This window comes from Salvia miltiorrhiza, chromosome 1 (genome assembly GCF_028751815.1).
Source record: "Salvia miltiorrhiza cultivar Shanhuang (shh) chromosome 1, IMPLAD_Smil_shh, whole genome shotgun sequence".
Classification (NCBI taxonomy): domain Eukaryota; kingdom Viridiplantae; phylum Streptophyta; class Magnoliopsida; order Lamiales; family Lamiaceae; genus Salvia; species Salvia miltiorrhiza.
Window position 1 is genome coordinate 58,041,612 of NC_080387.1, and position 18,709 is coordinate 58,060,320.

General features: G+C 33.4%; 1 protein-coding gene across 1 annotated transcript; it reads left to right on the forward strand.

Moving 5' to 3' along the window:
- The first annotated feature begins 3,452 nt into the window (after nucleotides 1–3,452).
- Nucleotides 3,453–4,431, forward strand: LOC130998331 (ethylene-responsive transcription factor ERF010-like). Its single transcript, XM_057923758.1, has one exon. It carries the CDS (start codon nucleotides 3,787–3,789, stop codon nucleotides 4,234–4,236), a length of 450 nt encoding a protein of 149 aa, XP_057779741.1. The 5' UTR covers nucleotides 3,453–3,786; the 3' UTR covers nucleotides 4,237–4,431.
- The last annotated feature ends 14,278 nt before the right edge of the window (nucleotides 4,432–18,709 follow it).

Sequence of the window (18,709 nt, forward strand, 5' to 3'; positions counted from 1 at the left end):
TCCTAAAATCAAATTAATGATTTGAAAAGATAAACTAGTGATGACTTTGGAGTGTTTTATTAAGCTTATTTAAGAGTAGTATTTTTTTCGTCCATCAAAATTTTTAAATTTTTATATTCTCTTTTTATATATAAAAATGCAATATTATTAACGAAAAAAAGAATAAAATACAAAAGGGCATATCCAAGGGAGAAAAAGGCCCATTGCACCTAATCTTTAAGGAGATAGATGAGGGCAAGGGAAGGATGCGGTTTCTTAGAGAAGATACCCAAAACAAACTAACAATGTGCCTATTCTATTACAAGGAAGAATTGAGACAAAGGCATATAATATTGCTTTTTGTGGTTCCTTTTAGGTCCGAAATATAGAAAAAAAAAATTAAGCATATGTTATTTTAAGGACCCGGATTATTTAAGAGAGAATTTTGAGAATAACTTAATAGTGGAGTGGGTAGTTATGGAGCTAAAAATGTCCCAAATTTGAATTTTATTAGAGCCTCTAAATATTTGAACTTAATTATTATACTTGATTTTTTAAGTGTACTATATAATTAGTTATTACACATGAATTGAAGTTTACTCAATATACTCTGAAAATAATGGTTGCATAGATACGTAATAGTAATGATAATAATAATTGTTTAGATTTTTTATATAATTTGTAGAGTATTGCAAGTAAAGAAAAATTTAGTGAATATGTAGTATTAGTAGATACAGAAAAGATCCATAGTGATTGGGAAGAATGTGATGGTATTGGTAGTCCAATTAGGCAATTTGTATTGTTGGAAAAGAATGAATTGGGATATTTGATATATGGTGTCGGCCGAAGTTGTAGTTATCTAATGTATCTCAATACACGTGTTGGCCGTGCCCAGACGACACACTTGCAGCCAACAAGTTTTCATGCCCCCACCACGCAGCTTATCACCAACGGCCGATGCCGATGCCCAACCTGTCATTTTCCTTCTTTTCCACAAATAAGTAAGTGCTACTATTTTTTTTTTTTTTTTTTTAAATCACATCACCCCATTTTACTTGTAAGCAACACAAAATTTATTTTTTATCTATAAATCTAAGAACTTGGTAACCCCTCACCTATCTCGACTACTATTCATATATATGTTGCAAAATGCAAACTATCTAATGCCGCTGCTGCGTACTGTTAAACTCGAAAATGAATAATATATTTAGGGGTACACAAAATATCTCAACTTAAATACTCAAATTAATTCAAATTTAAATAATAAAATACAGTTTGATTTTTTTAATTTTTAAAATTTGATTTCATCTTATTTTGAAAGAAATTGAATTTTAGGCTTCTGTTCGATTCAATTTAATTTTTTTTAATTGAACGACACCTAAAATCAAATTATATAATAATAATAATAATAATAATAATAATAATAATAATAATAATAATAATAATTATAATAATAATAATAATAATATATAATGAATGAGCTATTGAGATGGATATTTGCGTGCTCTTGAGATGGAAGATGATTATTGATAATATATATATTTGTTTTTCAACTTTTCTTCTTCATTTTCTGATTTTCGAATTTTGTTAGGTTATTTCAGTTGGTTTGATTCGATTATAATACTTTAAATTTCAGTTAATTTAGTTTTGTTTATTCGATATTTTAGCAAAAAATCGAATATACACCACTAAAGATTTTACTATAATTAAAATAGACGATTTGGCGAGAAGAAAAATAAGGATTATATATATATTTGTATTATTAGATGAAGAGCTATCGCGTATGGTAAACGATTAAGATTCTTCTGGGTACAAAATAAGTAAAATATTTAGTGACATCAGAATATCTTTATTTTTAGCTCCAAGGATTACTAACTCGAATAATACATATGTATGTAGAGAACTGTCAATGTTCGTGAGAACCATTCTCGTTACGTTCACTTTAACGTTATTTTTTTTATTTTATATATTTATTTTAATTATAATACCATAAAATTGTCATTGATATTATTGATTTTTATAAATTACATAAAAATTAAAGTTCATTTTAAGCTTTATTCGTTTATTTGAAATTATAGGGTGAATGAATAAATCAAACTTTGATTTTTATGCATTTATAAAATTAATGACATTAATAATAAATTTTTTAAGTATGAATTAATATATATATAGATATATATATATATATATATATATATATATATATATATATATATATATATATTACTAAAAACATGCTAACATAGACTAAAAGAAATTGATTGACATTTAGCCTTTGCAAAAGAAAGCGTCGTCATTGCATTTTGCATCTGGAATCCTGGATTGGGATAATAATTTGATGATTACTATTTTATGTTTTGTGAAATTTTTATATATGTAACAAAAAAGTAAATAAATAAATAAAATTCAGGAAAGTAATAAAAAATAAGTTAATTTGGTTATTTGTCTTAAAAGATTTTAGTATAATTCAAAATATCATAAAATCTCTCGCAGGAGTTCACACAATGCAAACACACAAAAATTCTATAGGATACTTGCAAGTTTTCTATCTAGTAGAATACTTGTGACTTGTGAGTGTCATAATAAATTTATTTGTATTGTGTGTCCATATGGTACGGTCGAACACAGGATCGGAGAGGCTTGTTCTTTAAATATAGTACTAACATAGTTAGCTCTCTAAATAATGATTATGGATAAAATTACATTTAATTTGCTTAGTTCAAACAGTCAAGCTAATGTTTTGAACTTTTATTTTTTCAACTATATTTTTACAGTTCAAGACTTATTTAATTTGTTTTAGTTAAAATTCATAGTTGGCCGGAGTGTTATACATTCTATATATATTGCTTTATTTCGTTGTATTTTTCATTGCTTCACTATGTTTATTTTTTACTACTATATTCCTTTTTTAAAATGGTTATACTTAACTGTTACAAATATACTAAAATTGGCTTGTAAGTAAATAAATATTTATTGTTAATTAGTCTTTTTTGTGATATAAATTTATTGGATTACTTTCTTAATCCGATGATGATGACAATAAATAAAAAATTATATTAGTACATGTAGGCTATGTAGCAACTTAATTTTAGGACTGTTTTTAATGTTAATTTTTTAAATTTTATCAACCGCTTACACATTTGTATAAATTATTTTTAATGAAATGCCAACTTTTTAACTACTATCTGGTTTGTGTTTTATGTATTAATGCTCGTTGCTATATCCTATATTGATAATTTGATAATTATATTTGTTATGTAATTAATTTAAACAAGACATTAGAATAAAAGTGATTATAGTTTTTTGGTATTAACATTACATAAAACATCACGTACGTATATGTTGATATCAAATTCCTCAAAATGCTAGCATTTCTGGCAATTGTATTTTTTTTGCTGCCGACGACAATAAATATCTAAAACTACCACTTACCATAAAACTAGAAAAATCGTAGTGACTGAAAGTGTATATATATGGTATTATGATGAGTAATTTTGTATGTTATTACTTTTATTCAATTTTTTCTGGATAGTAATAATAGTTGAATAATTAGAAAGCCGAATCCCATCCCACTGCCCACTCCACCTCCATATAAATTGAGACGCATCGCATCAAAGTAAGTGTTATTTTCTAGCATGAATTCCTCTTTAGATTCTTTCTTTTCTCCCTCTCCGTCGCCCCACACAAATAATAATATCAAACCCTAAAAACATAAATTCTGTCCAAAAGATCTCATCCAAAAAGTAAACAATTTTTTTCATTTTCCTCATCGATTTCTTTTTTTCCTTTCTGGGTTGAAATTAATTTATGGAAGGAGCGTGCTGCACAGCTTCGTCGACGTCGTCGTCGGAAATTTCTAAGCGGAAGCACCGGAAGCAAGACAAACCCTACAGAGGCATACGGATGCGGAAGTGGGGGAAGTGGGTGGCGGAGATACGAGAACCGAACAAGCGCTCCAGAATCTGGCTCGGCTCCTACTCCTCGCCCGTTGCGGCGGCGCGTGCCTACGACACCGCCCTCTTCTACCTCCGCGGCCCCACCGCCCGCCTCAACTTCCCCGAGTACATCGTCAAGGACGTCGTCGACGAGCCCAGCGACCTGTCCGCCGCCGCCATCAGGAAGAAGGCCACGGAGGTCGGCGCCAGGGTCGACGCGCTGCAGAGCGCCGGCGGTCATGCGCGCTCCACACCGGGCCGGGCCTTCGAGAAGCCCGATTTGAATGAGTACCCCAGCCCGGAGAGTTCGGAGGACAATTGAACTAGTCTGATATGGTTTGTGGTATCAGAAGTTTTTTTTCTTTCTTTCTTTTAATTTTTTTTTTTTTTTTTTTAGAAGTTTTCTTTTCTTTGTAATTTTCGCCGGAAAAATTAACTGTATTTTCGCCGGAACGATTAGGGTTGTAACTTTGATTTTGGGTTTTATATAAAAGAAAAGATTATAGAGATTAATTTATATTTTGGTTTGTGTTTTGATAAATTTGAATTATATTTATGTGTTCATATATCTTTGAATTTCGTGAAAAGTTATAAATTGTGGGACTGCTAATTAGGAAATCCCATTTATTGAGTCAAATTATACCGATATCAATTCATCTTGCATAAAGAATTATTGAGGTGTCGAAATTAATGAAAGTATGATCAATAATTCAGGGTTATTTTATAATAAAATAATGGGTATATATTGTATGTGCGAGTTCTCTGTTCCATTGAGTGCGTAGAATGAGATTGATATAAGAGACAGGTGTGTGGCCTACTTTTATGAGTTGGATAGAGAGAGAGAGAGGGGGGGCAACTCATCTTCTGTTCCATTGTGCGTAAAATGAGATTGATACAAGAGACAGGTGTATGGCCTACTTTTATGAGTTGGAGTGCTAGAGAGAGAGGGCAACTCAAGTTGATGAGAGGATAAGGTGGAGAGAAAGGTTGCGCACACACTGCCAAAACAGACACTTCGATCATCCCTCTCAATATTGTCGCATCATTAAATTTATTATTTTAATTTTATTAATTATAAATATGAAAAAGTATTACATCCACATGGCTTATGTATAAAATGAATTACATCATCATTAATAATATTTTAAATAATTAAATTTTTATTAAAAATAATATGACATATTACTAATGAGACATCCCAATATAGTAATTGAGACATTACTAATGGGGAACGGAGGGAGTATAATCTAACTAATAATTATAAGTTTAAGACAAGATTGAGAAAAAAAAAATAAATTGATATAATCCTACCCTCAAAACTCAAAGAAACCGAAGGTATTATAGAACTGATACCCCGATTGATGAAGAAGATGTGTGTGTCAGTGTGACAAAAAAATATTCAAGAACAGAGAAAAAGTAAAACCAAATTCAAACATGGAAAAGAAAGAGCAAAATTAGTGGACCAGAGTCGGAATGTGTTTCGATGCCCAAATGTTTAAGTAGTGGGAAGTGACGACTTTTCAGTGGTGAGATCCGCATCCGTTATTTTGGAATATATTCAAACAAAATGGAGTAATTTTTGTTTAATACCATCCAAATTATTCTGGTGAATTAAGCTTAATCACCAAAATTGTTAGAAACTCACAAGCTTAATCAAGCACTATGAAATAAGTAATGTCAAAGTTAAGTTTGAATTTTGTATTTATGTTAACGAAACGAATTTAATTAATTGTGGAGTAGAATTTGGAATAGGTCGGCTCATTTATTGTTCCTGTTCTCGTATGTCCCAATCACCTCAAATAGTGGATGAACGGAGTCTTCCTCCATGGCACCATAGATGAAATGATGATAAAAGAAACCTTTTTCTTTTCTTTTCTTTTCTTTTTGGCTGATGGATGATAAAAGAAACTTTAAACCTCTCATAGTCATTATTTTTTGGACAGTTTCACTTGGATCATACCTACTTGAAATAAATTTAATTTCGTACGTAAGATATTTTTCGCAGAATCTTGAAATGCAATCAGTTTGATTGGGCGAATTTTGCATTAATATTCACGTAAATATACGCAAATATATTTATCTATTTGTGGTAACAATATGCATCCTCGCGCGTGAAGATGGACAAATAAATAACAGGTTTCACATCCTATATATATATTATTTCACTCAACTTAATTGACCTTGTCAAGATGAGAATAGGAAGAAGGCCATGATATACCAAATTAATTAAGAAATTTAAAATTCCCTCAAAAAAATTTAAGAAATTTAAAACACTAAATTAGGGAAGAGAAACAGGTAATAATTTACATATTGTATTAGTCAGAGTTTGTTGATGTAGCATAGTACGATTTGTTATGATCTAGTGAGGCCATTGAGGGCCCAAACAATTATGGTAAATTATTTATATTTTAATTTTGGACTAGAATAGTACATTTTGTTATGATCTAGAGCGCCCATGGAGGGACCAAACCATTAATCATATATAGTTATGGCAAATTATTTATATTTAAATTTTGGACTATTTGTCTTACAAAGCTTTCTTTAATGACTTGACATAAAATATGTGCGGCTGCCGAACTGTAGTCCATCCACTCCAGAGTTATTACTATATTAGTTCGACTATCTTCGCATGCTATCTATAATGTATTAAAATAATGCCATGCCATTAGAGCGCACACACATGATTGGCGTGAGAGCTCATCAATTCCGGCTTCCAACAAATGTCACTCCTTCGTTTCTTTGTGGATGGGATACATCGGCCAAATAGGAAATTATTAAAGCTCATTTCCGGTTTCTAATAATTACAATATTTCGAAAAACCAAATCAAGACTAGTTTAACTACTTGTTTTTTGTTTTATTTCCTACATTCTTAATTTACTATTACTGATTGAGATATGGTATGTAGAAGAATATACTGGTATGTGAATTCGTCGAATTTTGAGGAAGGATTAATTATTTTACGTGGTGATTTATAATTATTTTATGTTATATTTGTGGTCATAGCAATAATACAATATGACAATGCATTTGGATCTGAACCGCTATTCTCTCTCTTGTTCTTCATGACTTCTATTTTCCTTTTCTTGTTCGCTACGCACTTTAGACAATAATTTCTTTTTCTTTCTTGATGTTTTTTCCAATGAGTTTTCATTGAAATAATGAAACTTGATCCTAAGTTTTCATTTTGTAATTTTTGGGACTTTTTAGGACTTTTATTCTGTTTTAGAATATATATAATTTTAATTTCATCATATTTCTCTTTGCTCCCTCGTCCCACGTTGGTTTTGGAGGAAGCTTCAATTCAATTGTCTTGGTATATTTTTTTCTGGGCTACTCTACAGTGTTGTTTAGGGCTTTTATGTCTCATTTCATTTAGTCATGTGGAGATTTTTACTCTCTTGTTTTTCAGATGAAAATCTTCTATTCCACAATTTATATATGTCATCGTATTCCATTTTGATTTGTTAATTTTTAGTGATAAATATTAATTAGAGTTTTTATTTAATAATATTTTTTATTTTTATAACAAATAATTATAAAATGGAGTGATTAAGAGACATAATAAATTGGTGGACAAAAGATCCATCCATTCGTCTTCGGGGCACATTCTCCTGTTTAGTCAATGTGAAGATTAGTTTGGGTTTATTTATAAAGTTTCCGTTTAGGTCCATCAAATAACCACTCCTTCTTACTTCATATTGTCATTTCCACTTCGACTAGTTTGCATATTTGGGCCTGCCAAAATCATCAGTGGTTTCTCTTGCCACAGCGCAACGATGTTCACTTTCTTTTTGTTTCTTCTTTTTATATAATAGGCAGTAACAAACGCGAACATAGAAGAAATAAAAATAAAAATCTGAGACTTGTTCTGTAACTGTTAATCAAATAATTCGAATCGATGAAAAGTTGGCTGAAATCTAGCGCTCTCTTTTAGGGGAGAATTTGTCCAACCTCGAATGAACTTTATCCGTTGCAGGCCCATTGGCCCATTGGGATGGGAAATCATTTTTTTGGTCCATTACTAAATTTCATGTATGCATAATATAAATGTAAATGTAATAAAATATCAATTAAAAACATTCTTCAAAACAATTAAAAAAGAATCTCAAGATAAGATAAGGTCAATATCTTTTTTTGTAATGTAGACATGCATACAAATTATTTAATCTTTCATGCTTGTATTCTTTTTCCAACTATAATTAAACACAATCAAATGTTTAGTACAGTTACGAATTCGATATACACACATTCATATAGTCTAGGTGATTCCAACTCCCACTTTATAAATTAGAGGAGAAAAATCTTACCGACTAAATTACGTTTCTCCGTCTTAATGTCACATCATTAGTGAAACACAACTAAATGTTACTATCTTCTTTACCTTAGATAGGGCCCTATCTATGTCTCATGGGGCCCTAAGCAAGAATTTTAAAATAGATCTTTATTATGCAATTTTTTCTACGATATCAATTAATATAATATTTGAAATTTAGTAAAACATAAAAATCACCAACTTTTTTATATTTGGATTATGAATGCTAAGTTGCCAAAAAAAACAAATATAACCAAATTTAACATAGTATAATACTTTATTAAATAAAATAAAAGAAAAAAAATTGAAGACTCAACTCACCTTTCTAGCTTTATCCATCTGTGTTGTTTGTATTTGAACACAAAATAAAGAGAAAAATAATAAATATTGATCTTTAAGTACATAATATTAAGGGTTAATGGTGTTTTTTACCCTATTTGAAAAAGGAAACATAAAATATACCCACCCAAAATTAAACATATAAAATGTACCCATTTTGAGGTTGAAAGGACTAAGATACCCTTAAAACAAAAAGAAAATACCAAACAAATCCCCTCTCCAAAAAAAACACCAAAAATCGCAACCTCTTCCCCCCACCCCCAAAAAAAATTGCAGCCTCTCCCCATCTCTCTTTCTTTCAGCGCGCCTCCGCCTCCGCCGCCCTGGCGTCGTCGCCGCAGCCATAGATCCCGTCGTCGTGGCCGCCCAGATCTGCCTCCGTCGCGCGCCGCCGTTTTTCTCTCCAGCGCGCTTCCGGCGCCTCCACGCACGCCTCCGCCGCAGCCTCCCGTCTCAGCCGTCCAGCCTCTCCTCCTCCTCTGCCTCGCCGCGACTCCTCTCCAAATTACAGGCGCAACCTTTTTCTTCTTCTTCTTCTTCTCTCTCCCATCTCTCTCTCAGCGCGCCTCCGCCGCCCTCCAGCGTGCCTCCGCCTCCGCCGCCCTAGCGCCGTCACCGCAGCCACAGATCCCGTCGCCGTGGCCACAGATCCACCGCAGCCTTCTTCTTCTTCTTCTTCTTCTCTCTCTCTCTACCGATTCCCCCACCTGCACGATTTCCGATCTGATGTCGCACGATTTCTGATTTGAAGTTTGATTTTTGAAATTGTGCCAAGATCTGAAGTTTGATTTTTGAATTTGTGCCAAAAATGTTCAGTGCTCGACGGTTCACATTGCTCGACACTCAATGCTCGACACTTAATATCGAGCAATAGTTCAATTTGAACTATTGCTCGTCTTGCTCGACATTGAACTATTGCTCGACATGCTCGACAGTTCTTAATTGCTCGACATGCTTGACAGTTCTTAATTGCTCGACACTCGATGTTCGAGGCGTCGAGCAATAGTTCAATTTAAACTATTTCTCGACATGCTCGATGCTCGACAGTTCAATGCTCGACGCTTCAGTGTCGAGCAATGCGAGCAATGTGCGAATTACACATAGGGGTAAAAATGTCCTAAGTGGGTAGATTTTATTGTTTTTAAAAAAGTGAGTATATTTTATGTTTCATCTTTCAAAAAGGGTATATCACATTTTGCCTCTAATATTAATATTTATATATACATACATACTTGAGCTAAAAAATGGGCCCCTCACAATTTAAGGTCCTAGACAATTGCATGTTGTGCATATAGCTAGTTACGAATTGACCTACAAATTGAAACAGAAGGGTTAATAGGAGAGTGTTGTTGGTCTGCTGCAGAATCGCAACAAAAGAAGAGAAAACTAATCATGTTTCATGTTAGAAAGAGTCATTGATGTAAACTAAGAGCATTCGCAGCTCGAATCCCCACAGCTAAAGCCGCCCTCCCGCTGCAGCACCCTTGAGTTCAATGCTTGGCTCATTCGCTCGTGTCTAGCTATTGTGGCTTTATGTATACGCATCGCATGCGCCATATCTAAAAAAAAAAAATCGAATGGCATTTTTGATGAGAAATTTGAATTTTTCTTTTAATTAATGTGATTGTTGCCGGCGGTCGTCAATATGTTTTTTCATTTTTTTCATCTATATATACCTTCACTTTCTAGTTTCTACACACTTTTTACATCAATTCTCTATCCATTCTCTCATTTTCTTCCATCTTATTCATATTTTTCTTCCCAAATTAATGTAATGTTTTTGTAATTATTGCAATTTCATTATCATTATCATATCTTATTTTAACTAATACTATTAATATTGTTGAATTTTAAATTTGAAAAAATTAATTGAAATAAAATGAAAATGAAAATAATTAGAGAGCCCTTATGATGGAGTAAAGGGTCTCGTGTGAAAACCAACTCCTTACAACCCCAAAGTGATTCAACATTGTGAATGGTCTAAAGCATAATTATTTTCTTATATACGTGTAGTCCATTATAGTTGGCAGAAGACCTTCAGCTGAGCTACGACTGCTAGAGAAGTTGTAGTTGTGGCTGATTGATTTAAGTATTTTGGATCACAACAAACCTTCAATTCCGTGCTGCATTACATGTCAGACTGGAAAATGTACTATTTGCGTCTGACAAATTTGGGAATGGATAAACTGTACCATAGATTTTTGTGAACCGTGACAAATTTTATTTTATGAAACATCATCTTCTAAACAATAAATATACCTCTGTGGACAAATTATACATCATTGATGCTCACCAGGTGGCGAGCGATTCGACCATAAGGTAGTTATTGATTGAAAATAGCCAAAATTGATACTCCCTCCATCCACTAATTCAAGACCTACATGAAAAAACACGGGTTTTAAAAAATAGTATTTTTATTAGTTGAGTGGAGAAAGGGTCCCACAAAATATATTGTTTATTGGTTGAGTGGAGAAAGGGGCCCACAAAGTGTATTGTTTATTAGTTGAGTGGAGAAAAAGTGTACTCCCCACCAATTAAAATATGAATAAAACTTACTAAAAATGGATAGATCTTGAGTTGGTGGACGGACCAAAAAGAAAAGTAGGCATTGAATTAGTGGACGGGGGAGTAATAATTAAGAGTAATGTTAAACAGCCACATTGAGGCCATCCACAATTTACCTAAATAAAAAATAATTTAATTTATTTTTTAAACTAAAAATAAGATTTAGTTATTTTATCATATTCTCTACTTTGTAATTATTTTTTTGTAATTTTTTGGTAATTTTTTTATTTTTATTAAAAAATAAATTAAAAATAAAAAATGCAAAAAAATTAAAAATAAAATAAGTACAATATAGAGAATATAGTAAAATAACTAAATCCTATTTTTATTTTAAAAAATTTAATAAATCAAAAAATTTCTTATTATACTATTATGTGGGTGGCCACAACGTGACGTAACGGCATAGATTTATTGAATAATTAAACCCCTTTTCCAGCCTCACAGATAATGAGATAAAGCCAACTTCAATTAACAATTTTCTGTTCATTTGTTTGACATATGTCACATACCCATAACTTCTTTTTTCTCTTCTTCCCTTTCGATATTCTCCACTTTCTTTTTTTCCCAATTTTCTTCAACGCCTTCTACTGATATAGATAACACATTTTTTTAATTATTGTTATTATTTTTAATAAATTACATAGGTAAATAAAAAAATTTAATAATCGCACTTCAATGGACTCAAACTCAAGACCTCAGTTTTTGGACATTAACCACCTACCACTAAACTAATATACACATATTTTTTTTATACTCTCTCCGTCTTTCATATTTATGCATATCTTTTCTTTTTGGTACGTTCCTCAAATTTATGCATACTCTATTTTTATACACTACCCACACATAATTTTCATAATTTTACTTTTCTAATTTACACTATTTACTCATAATTTACTTAATAATACCCTCAATGTAGGACTATTTCTATACTATCAATACTTCAAATATCTTTTTATTAAAATACGTGTTGTGGTCAACTACGCATATTTATGGGGACAATGAGAGTGTATATATATATATGTGCATTGGAGAAAGAAGGCTAATGTCTCTACATGAGTAGCGCGATTTGAGCATGTATTTCCTTCATCTTATGGGGCAAAGTCTCCTCATTTTGCTCCATTTGTTGTAACTCATCATTGAGTCTTGTGACCTCGGCTACAATAGATGGTGGATGAAGAGTCTGGAGAGGTGCTAGTTGACTGCGTGCTAGTGATAACATTCACTTTTCCATGATTTTTAATATTTCTATGATGTCAATTTTATAGAAAATTTAGTGTTTAATAGTTATTTTATGCTTAAATTATTTTATCTTGCAAAATATGATACTTGATCGTACTTTGATAAATATAAAAATTTCAAAGTTGAATTTGGAGGTATGATCTGAATGAAAGTTGTAGATCATTGTAATACGAGTTCTTGAGTGAAAACAAATAGCAAATCAAACTTCTAACGAGAGAGATATGACTTAATCAAAAAAGTCGCGCGCAATAGTGAATAGTGGCCAACGGAATTTTACGAATTTTCGGGATTTTACCAATATTTTCAATTTATGTATTGTATTTATCCTATATATATATATATATATATATATATACATAGGGAGAGGTTCAAATAAGAACCACTAAATAAAATTAGAACAGAGAACCATTTTAAACCATTCGATCATCAAGATCTACGGTGGATGCATCATCTTGGTGGATGAATGCAGATCTTGGGTTCGAATCCTGAAGGGAGCAAAAAATTTATTATTTTCGGATGCATTAAATTTAATAGCGAATGCATTAATTTATATAGTAGATGCATTGATTTTAATGGTTCTTATGTTCTCACGATAAGTGTGGTTCTCACTATAACCGCACCCTATATACATATATATATATATATATATATATATATATATATATCCTTTCGTTGATCTATTAGTCACCTATTTTCATATTTTTCAGTTTTTACTTTTAGAATTTAATTATTTCATAGTTTTTAGTCTTAGATTTATTTTCTGCAAAATTCAAGTTTCCAGTTGTTCATACTGAATTCTTTCGGGTTCTATCAGTTTTATTTATTTTAATTACTTTCTTTTTAATTACATCTTTTATTTATTTATTTATGTCTTGCTAGTTCTTTTTCTGTTTCTAGGGTTTGTAAATAGTTGATTGAATTTATATATATGATTGGTTTATTGATACCTTATTTGCCTTCATGTTTCTAATTTACAATTTCTGGTTCCTGTTTCTTGTGGATTATCTAGACAATTATTTGCATGTCTAGTTATTCAGTTTGAGACCTAGCAAATATAATTGTTTAGCGGACTCAACAACGTGTGATAACCTTTAGACCTAGTAGAGATAGATGGATCGTACGAACGATTCTTGTGAGCTTTTGGGAGTTAGTAGATTTTCTTGAGACCTATTGCATATAGAAAATTATTAATAAGCTATCATAAACTGCTCTAGCGTGAGTATGTGATTACTTATGTGATCTCTCATAAGGACTAGATTAAATTGTTAATTTGGATTAATAGGTTAATTGTGTAAATTTAACTGACGAAATTGCATTCCCTAAGATTAGTCTTTTATATTTGATCGCTTATCTGATTTTTATTTTCTTTATTGAGTCTAGTTTTAATTATTCATCATATTTGTGTTTGCCTGAATATTGTTTGACAATTTATTAGGATTAATTAGAGTGTTTTCGTTTAGCAGTCCCTGAGGATGTATAATAATCTTCGACAACATCATACTGTGTTGGTTACAGTTTTTATTGCTATTAATTAGTGATCAGCTAGATCTACCAGAGGACGTGTAATAATCTTAGACAACATTATATCCATTCTCATCACGCGTCCCCTCGAGTCATGAGTAACGACTTCGCAAAAGACGCGATCCATCCAATCATCTTTAAGCCTATTGGGAGGTGACCTCCTCATGTGTGCTGCACATCTCATCCAATAGTCTCTGAATCTCTTCTTTCAATATAAATAAAATTTAAATAGTTCTAAAATAAATTATTATAACAAAAAAAAAATCCACATACACTATGAGTCGCAAGCCATCCTAAGGAAAACCATATTAAGAAGAATAAAAATAAGTTAATAATATAATATAAATATAACTTAAACTAAAAACAATTCAAACTTACCAGATGCTCGGCATGATTGATAACATTGTGCGACTCTCCGTGATTGATGGTTATCCGTGTATCCCGACCACATGGCTCAGAAGGGCTATTTTTATGCGCTTGAAGAGACTTCAGACCTCAGACGAATCCCAATAAGTCCTCCATACATCCTCAAGGACCTCAACATTCGGGTGAAGAAATGGCAACTTCTTTTTTTTAACCAATGTGATCTTCTTGCATGTGAAAATGAAATTTGTATATGTTATCATCGCCTGTTTTATCCACGTTTTCTTTATTAACGTTGTGTGGTATTAGCCCCATTCCAACAAGATGATTATTATTCAAACACATTATAAAATAAAGTAAAATAACATCATCATTAATTAGTTAGAATGACATAAGATGATATTGAAGATTATTCAATCTCGAACTCATTGAAATAAAGATCTACGACTTTCGATTCCAAATCTCTCCAACATGTACCATTAGTATGCGGCAATGCCTGAAAGCTATTGGTCGCCTTAGGCCGAATTATGCCACTCAAATAGTAAAAATTACTTACGTATTTTCTTATAATGTATTGTGGGCATATATATAAAAAATCTATAAATTTTATTTTATGCGCAAAAAAGAGAGTGCATCACTCATAATGTAATATCTTCAATGAGTCTCGTTGCTCAGCAACAACTTGCCTTCCCACATAATATGCTATTTTTTAGCAACACAAAATATGTCTTTGCTTTAGAGATATATCCTCTACAAATTTAGAGGTAGAACAACCAAGTTAGAGCTCATGTATGGCATTTATATCCCCCTGCTAGTAAATAGTAACTGAACTCAACTGAATAACATAAAATTAGGTCACAATTATTCAAATGAATAAAAAAAAACTACTACTATACTTAAGGAGAAAACTAAAAATAGAATGAAATGAAGAAGATTTCCTAATTAAAAAGTTCGAGAGATGAACCACACTCATGTTTATTATTCTTGGTAGGTCCATTGCGTGCTTTTCACTGTGTGGGTGAGTGGATGCCGACGAAAAGTGAAATGTCAAATATTCGTTAGTGAAAGAAAACTAGACATTATCAAAATGTCATCATGAGCAGGTCAATATTTCACTATTGATGTGAGTTCAATTAGCACCATAATCAACCATAATACGAATAATAATTTAGTGGCGGAATGGATGCTCTCTATCATCCACGTTCGCGACTAGGGGTGTGCAAACCCAACCCGGACCCGCCGAACCCGCCCGGACCGAACCGGCCCAGTATAGGTGTTTGGTCCGGGTTGGGTCCTATTTTCAGGACCGAGAGATTTCCGGGTCGAACCCGGTCGAAACCCGGCGAACCCGAAACCGACCCATGCCATTTAAAATTTAATATTTAATATTTATATTTAATAATTAATATTTATAATATTAATAAGTTATACTTTTGATTCAAAAGCTAACCCTAAAAAACTATTCTGCTCTCGCTTCTCGGTCTCACACCCTAGCGCCGCTGACCCATCATCCACCCTCAATCTAACCCTAACCCGCTGCCCCGTCGCCCCGCCAACCGGACCGCCGCGCCCACGCCCTCACACCCAGCACCAGCAGGCAGCAGCCAGCAGGCCAGCACCGCTGCGGCGCTGCGACTTGCGAGCCTGCGCCTGACGCGGTCTCCCCGCTGCGCGCCCACGCCCAGACCGGACCGACGCCTCGGCCTCACTCAAACCCGCCGCCCCGCCTACTGGTCCGACCACGCCTCGGTAAGTTTCGAATCCCATGCTCAATGTTAAGTATTGATTAATGCGCTCAATTCGTGCAGCCATGCTGCTGTTGTGTTGGCCTTCTATTGTTTGTTATGGAAAAAAATATTGAAGTTGCTTTATTTGGTCAGTAGAATTGAATGTTGAATGTTTGTTGTTACTTTATGGAAGCTGCCGAATGCTGCTGTTGTTGAATTGTATTTGGTCAGTAGAATTGAATGTTGTTCCTATGTTGAATGCTGTTGTTGCTTTATGGAAAAAAATATTGAATGTTGTTACTTCATAAATATTATGTTGTTGTTGCTGCTTCTTAACCGAAGTTACCGAACTGAACTGCTGCTATAAATTAATTGGATATTTTTGTTACTTGTAGGTGATAAGATGTCGAGAACAACAACTAATGTGCCGGTAGAAGCACAAGGTGAAGCTATTACTCCTCCACCCGATGACGAGGATGTTGCATCAAAAGAAACAAGAACCGGGAAAAAAACTTCTGTGGTTTGGCAGCACTTCACCCGATATACGGATGAAAATGGAGCAGAAAGAGCTTATTGCAACTACTGCAAGGCAGATTACTGTGCAAATACCTCAAAAAACGGTACGTCTGCTATGATGAAACACTTTAGAAAGTGCAAAAAAAAAGCCTCAAGGAATTGGTCCTAGACAACAACATTTATCTTTGCACCCAATTGTTGAGGGGGATGATGATACTGTTGGTGAGCTTGTGAGTTGGAAATTTGATCAAGAATTGTGTAGGAGAAAGTTAATTGAGATGATAATTAAGGATGAATTGCCTTTTAAGACTGTTGAAGGTGAAGGGTTTAAGGAATTTGTTAGGACTTTGCAGCCTAAGTTTAAGCTTATCTCTAGGTGGACAATCTCAAGGGATTGTTTTCAGTTATATCTTGATGAAAAACTTAAGCTGCGTAATTTTTTCGTTGAAAGTGGTCAAAGTGTTTGTATTACTACAGACACTTGGACCTCTATTCAACGATTGAATTACATGTGTATTACTGCTCACTTTATTGATAAAGAGTGGAAGTTGAACAAGAGGATAATCAATTTTTGCACAATAGAGAGGCATAGGGGTGAGGATTTGGGTAGGCAACTTGATGCTTGTTTGCGTGATTGGGGGATTGCTAGGGTTTTTGCTGTGACTGTTGATAATGCTTCATCAAATGATACTTGCATGAGTTTTTTGAAAAACAAGTTATCTGCGAGGGGTTGTTGTCTATTGAGGGGTAAATTCCTACATATGCGATGTGTTGCTCATATAATTGCTTTGGTGGTTTTGGATGGGTTGAAAGAAATAGGCATTTCTGTGAAGATGATTAGATTGGCGGTGAGGTATGTTAGGCAATCTCCCTTAAGGTTGGTCAAGTTTAGGGAATGTTGTGTTGAAGAGAACATCTCCACTAAGAGTCTTTTATGCCTAGATACACCTACTAGATGGAACTCAACTTATCTAATGTTGAGTGTGGCTTGCAAGTTTGAGAAGGCATTTGAGGCTTATAGTGTGAAAGATCCCTACTTTGGCATCGATCTTGCTCATCATGATGGTGCTCCATTGGGTATTCCATTGGGTGAGGATTGGGTTAATGGGAGAACAATGTCTGAGCTTCTCCTTGCTTTCTATGAGTTGACAGTTAGAGTCTCGGGCACAAATTATATTACATGTAATGAATTTGTGCATGAGATTACTTCTGTTAGTACTATGTTGAATGATTGGATGCTAAGTGATGATGAAGTAGTCAAATCCATGGGTGCTAGAATGAGAAACAAGTATGATAAGTATTGGGGAGATCCGTATAAAATGAATCACATAAATTTCTTGAGTGTGATTGTTGATCCAAGGTACAAGTTTGAATTTCTTGATTATGTACTAGTTCAAGAGTGGGGTGAAGTGCTTGGAAAGAAAGTGGGCAAAGAGGTTTTGGCTAGCTTGCATGAGTTGTATGATGCATACAAAGAAATTCATCAACCTGCAACTACCACAGCCACACAATCTCAATCTTCAAAGCAAAATGAATCATCTCAAAGCTCAAAGAAACGAGTCATGCTTGAGAGATTCAAAAGGCAAAAGGTTCAAGTTGGATCAATCTCTACAATTGATGAGTTGGATGTCTATTGCAATGAGCTTGTTGTGTTTACAGATGATGAGAGCTTTGATATTTTGATGTGGTGGAAGATTAACCAACACCGCTTTCCGGTTCTTTGTCATCTAGCTCGAGATTTGTTGGCTGTCCCAATCTCTATAGTGGCCTCGGAATCGGCTTTTAGCACCGGAGGAAGAGTTCTTGATCCTTTTAGGAGTTCTTTATCCGCTACAATTGTCGAGTCCCACATATGCACTCAAGATTGGCTAAGAAAGGCAAAAGAAAGGATCATGATTGAAGAAACAATTGAAGACATACAAAAACATGAAGAAGGTAACATTTTAAAGTATATTTTCATAATTTATATATGTATTACTTATGTTATTAGATGTTTATTAATTTTATAATTTTAAATCTTATTATGTAGGTTTGAAGAACCTCTCCATCAATGGAAGTGAGGAGGGGAGTGTGAGTCAAACTCAAGGGATGAGTTCTCAAACTCAACAAAGTCAAGTGCAAATGATGGATAGCACTAGCAATGCAAGTTAGGATTGGATTGAAGATTTCTCATTTTTTTTTATGAACTTCAATGCTTGGACATGTAATAGTT

Bases quoted from the DNA above. Each gene is read 5' to 3' on its own strand.
- LOC130998331 (XM_057923758.1), top strand. From the start codon at position 3,787: ATGGAAGGAGCGTGCTGCACAGCTTCGTCGACGTCGTCGTCGGAAATT.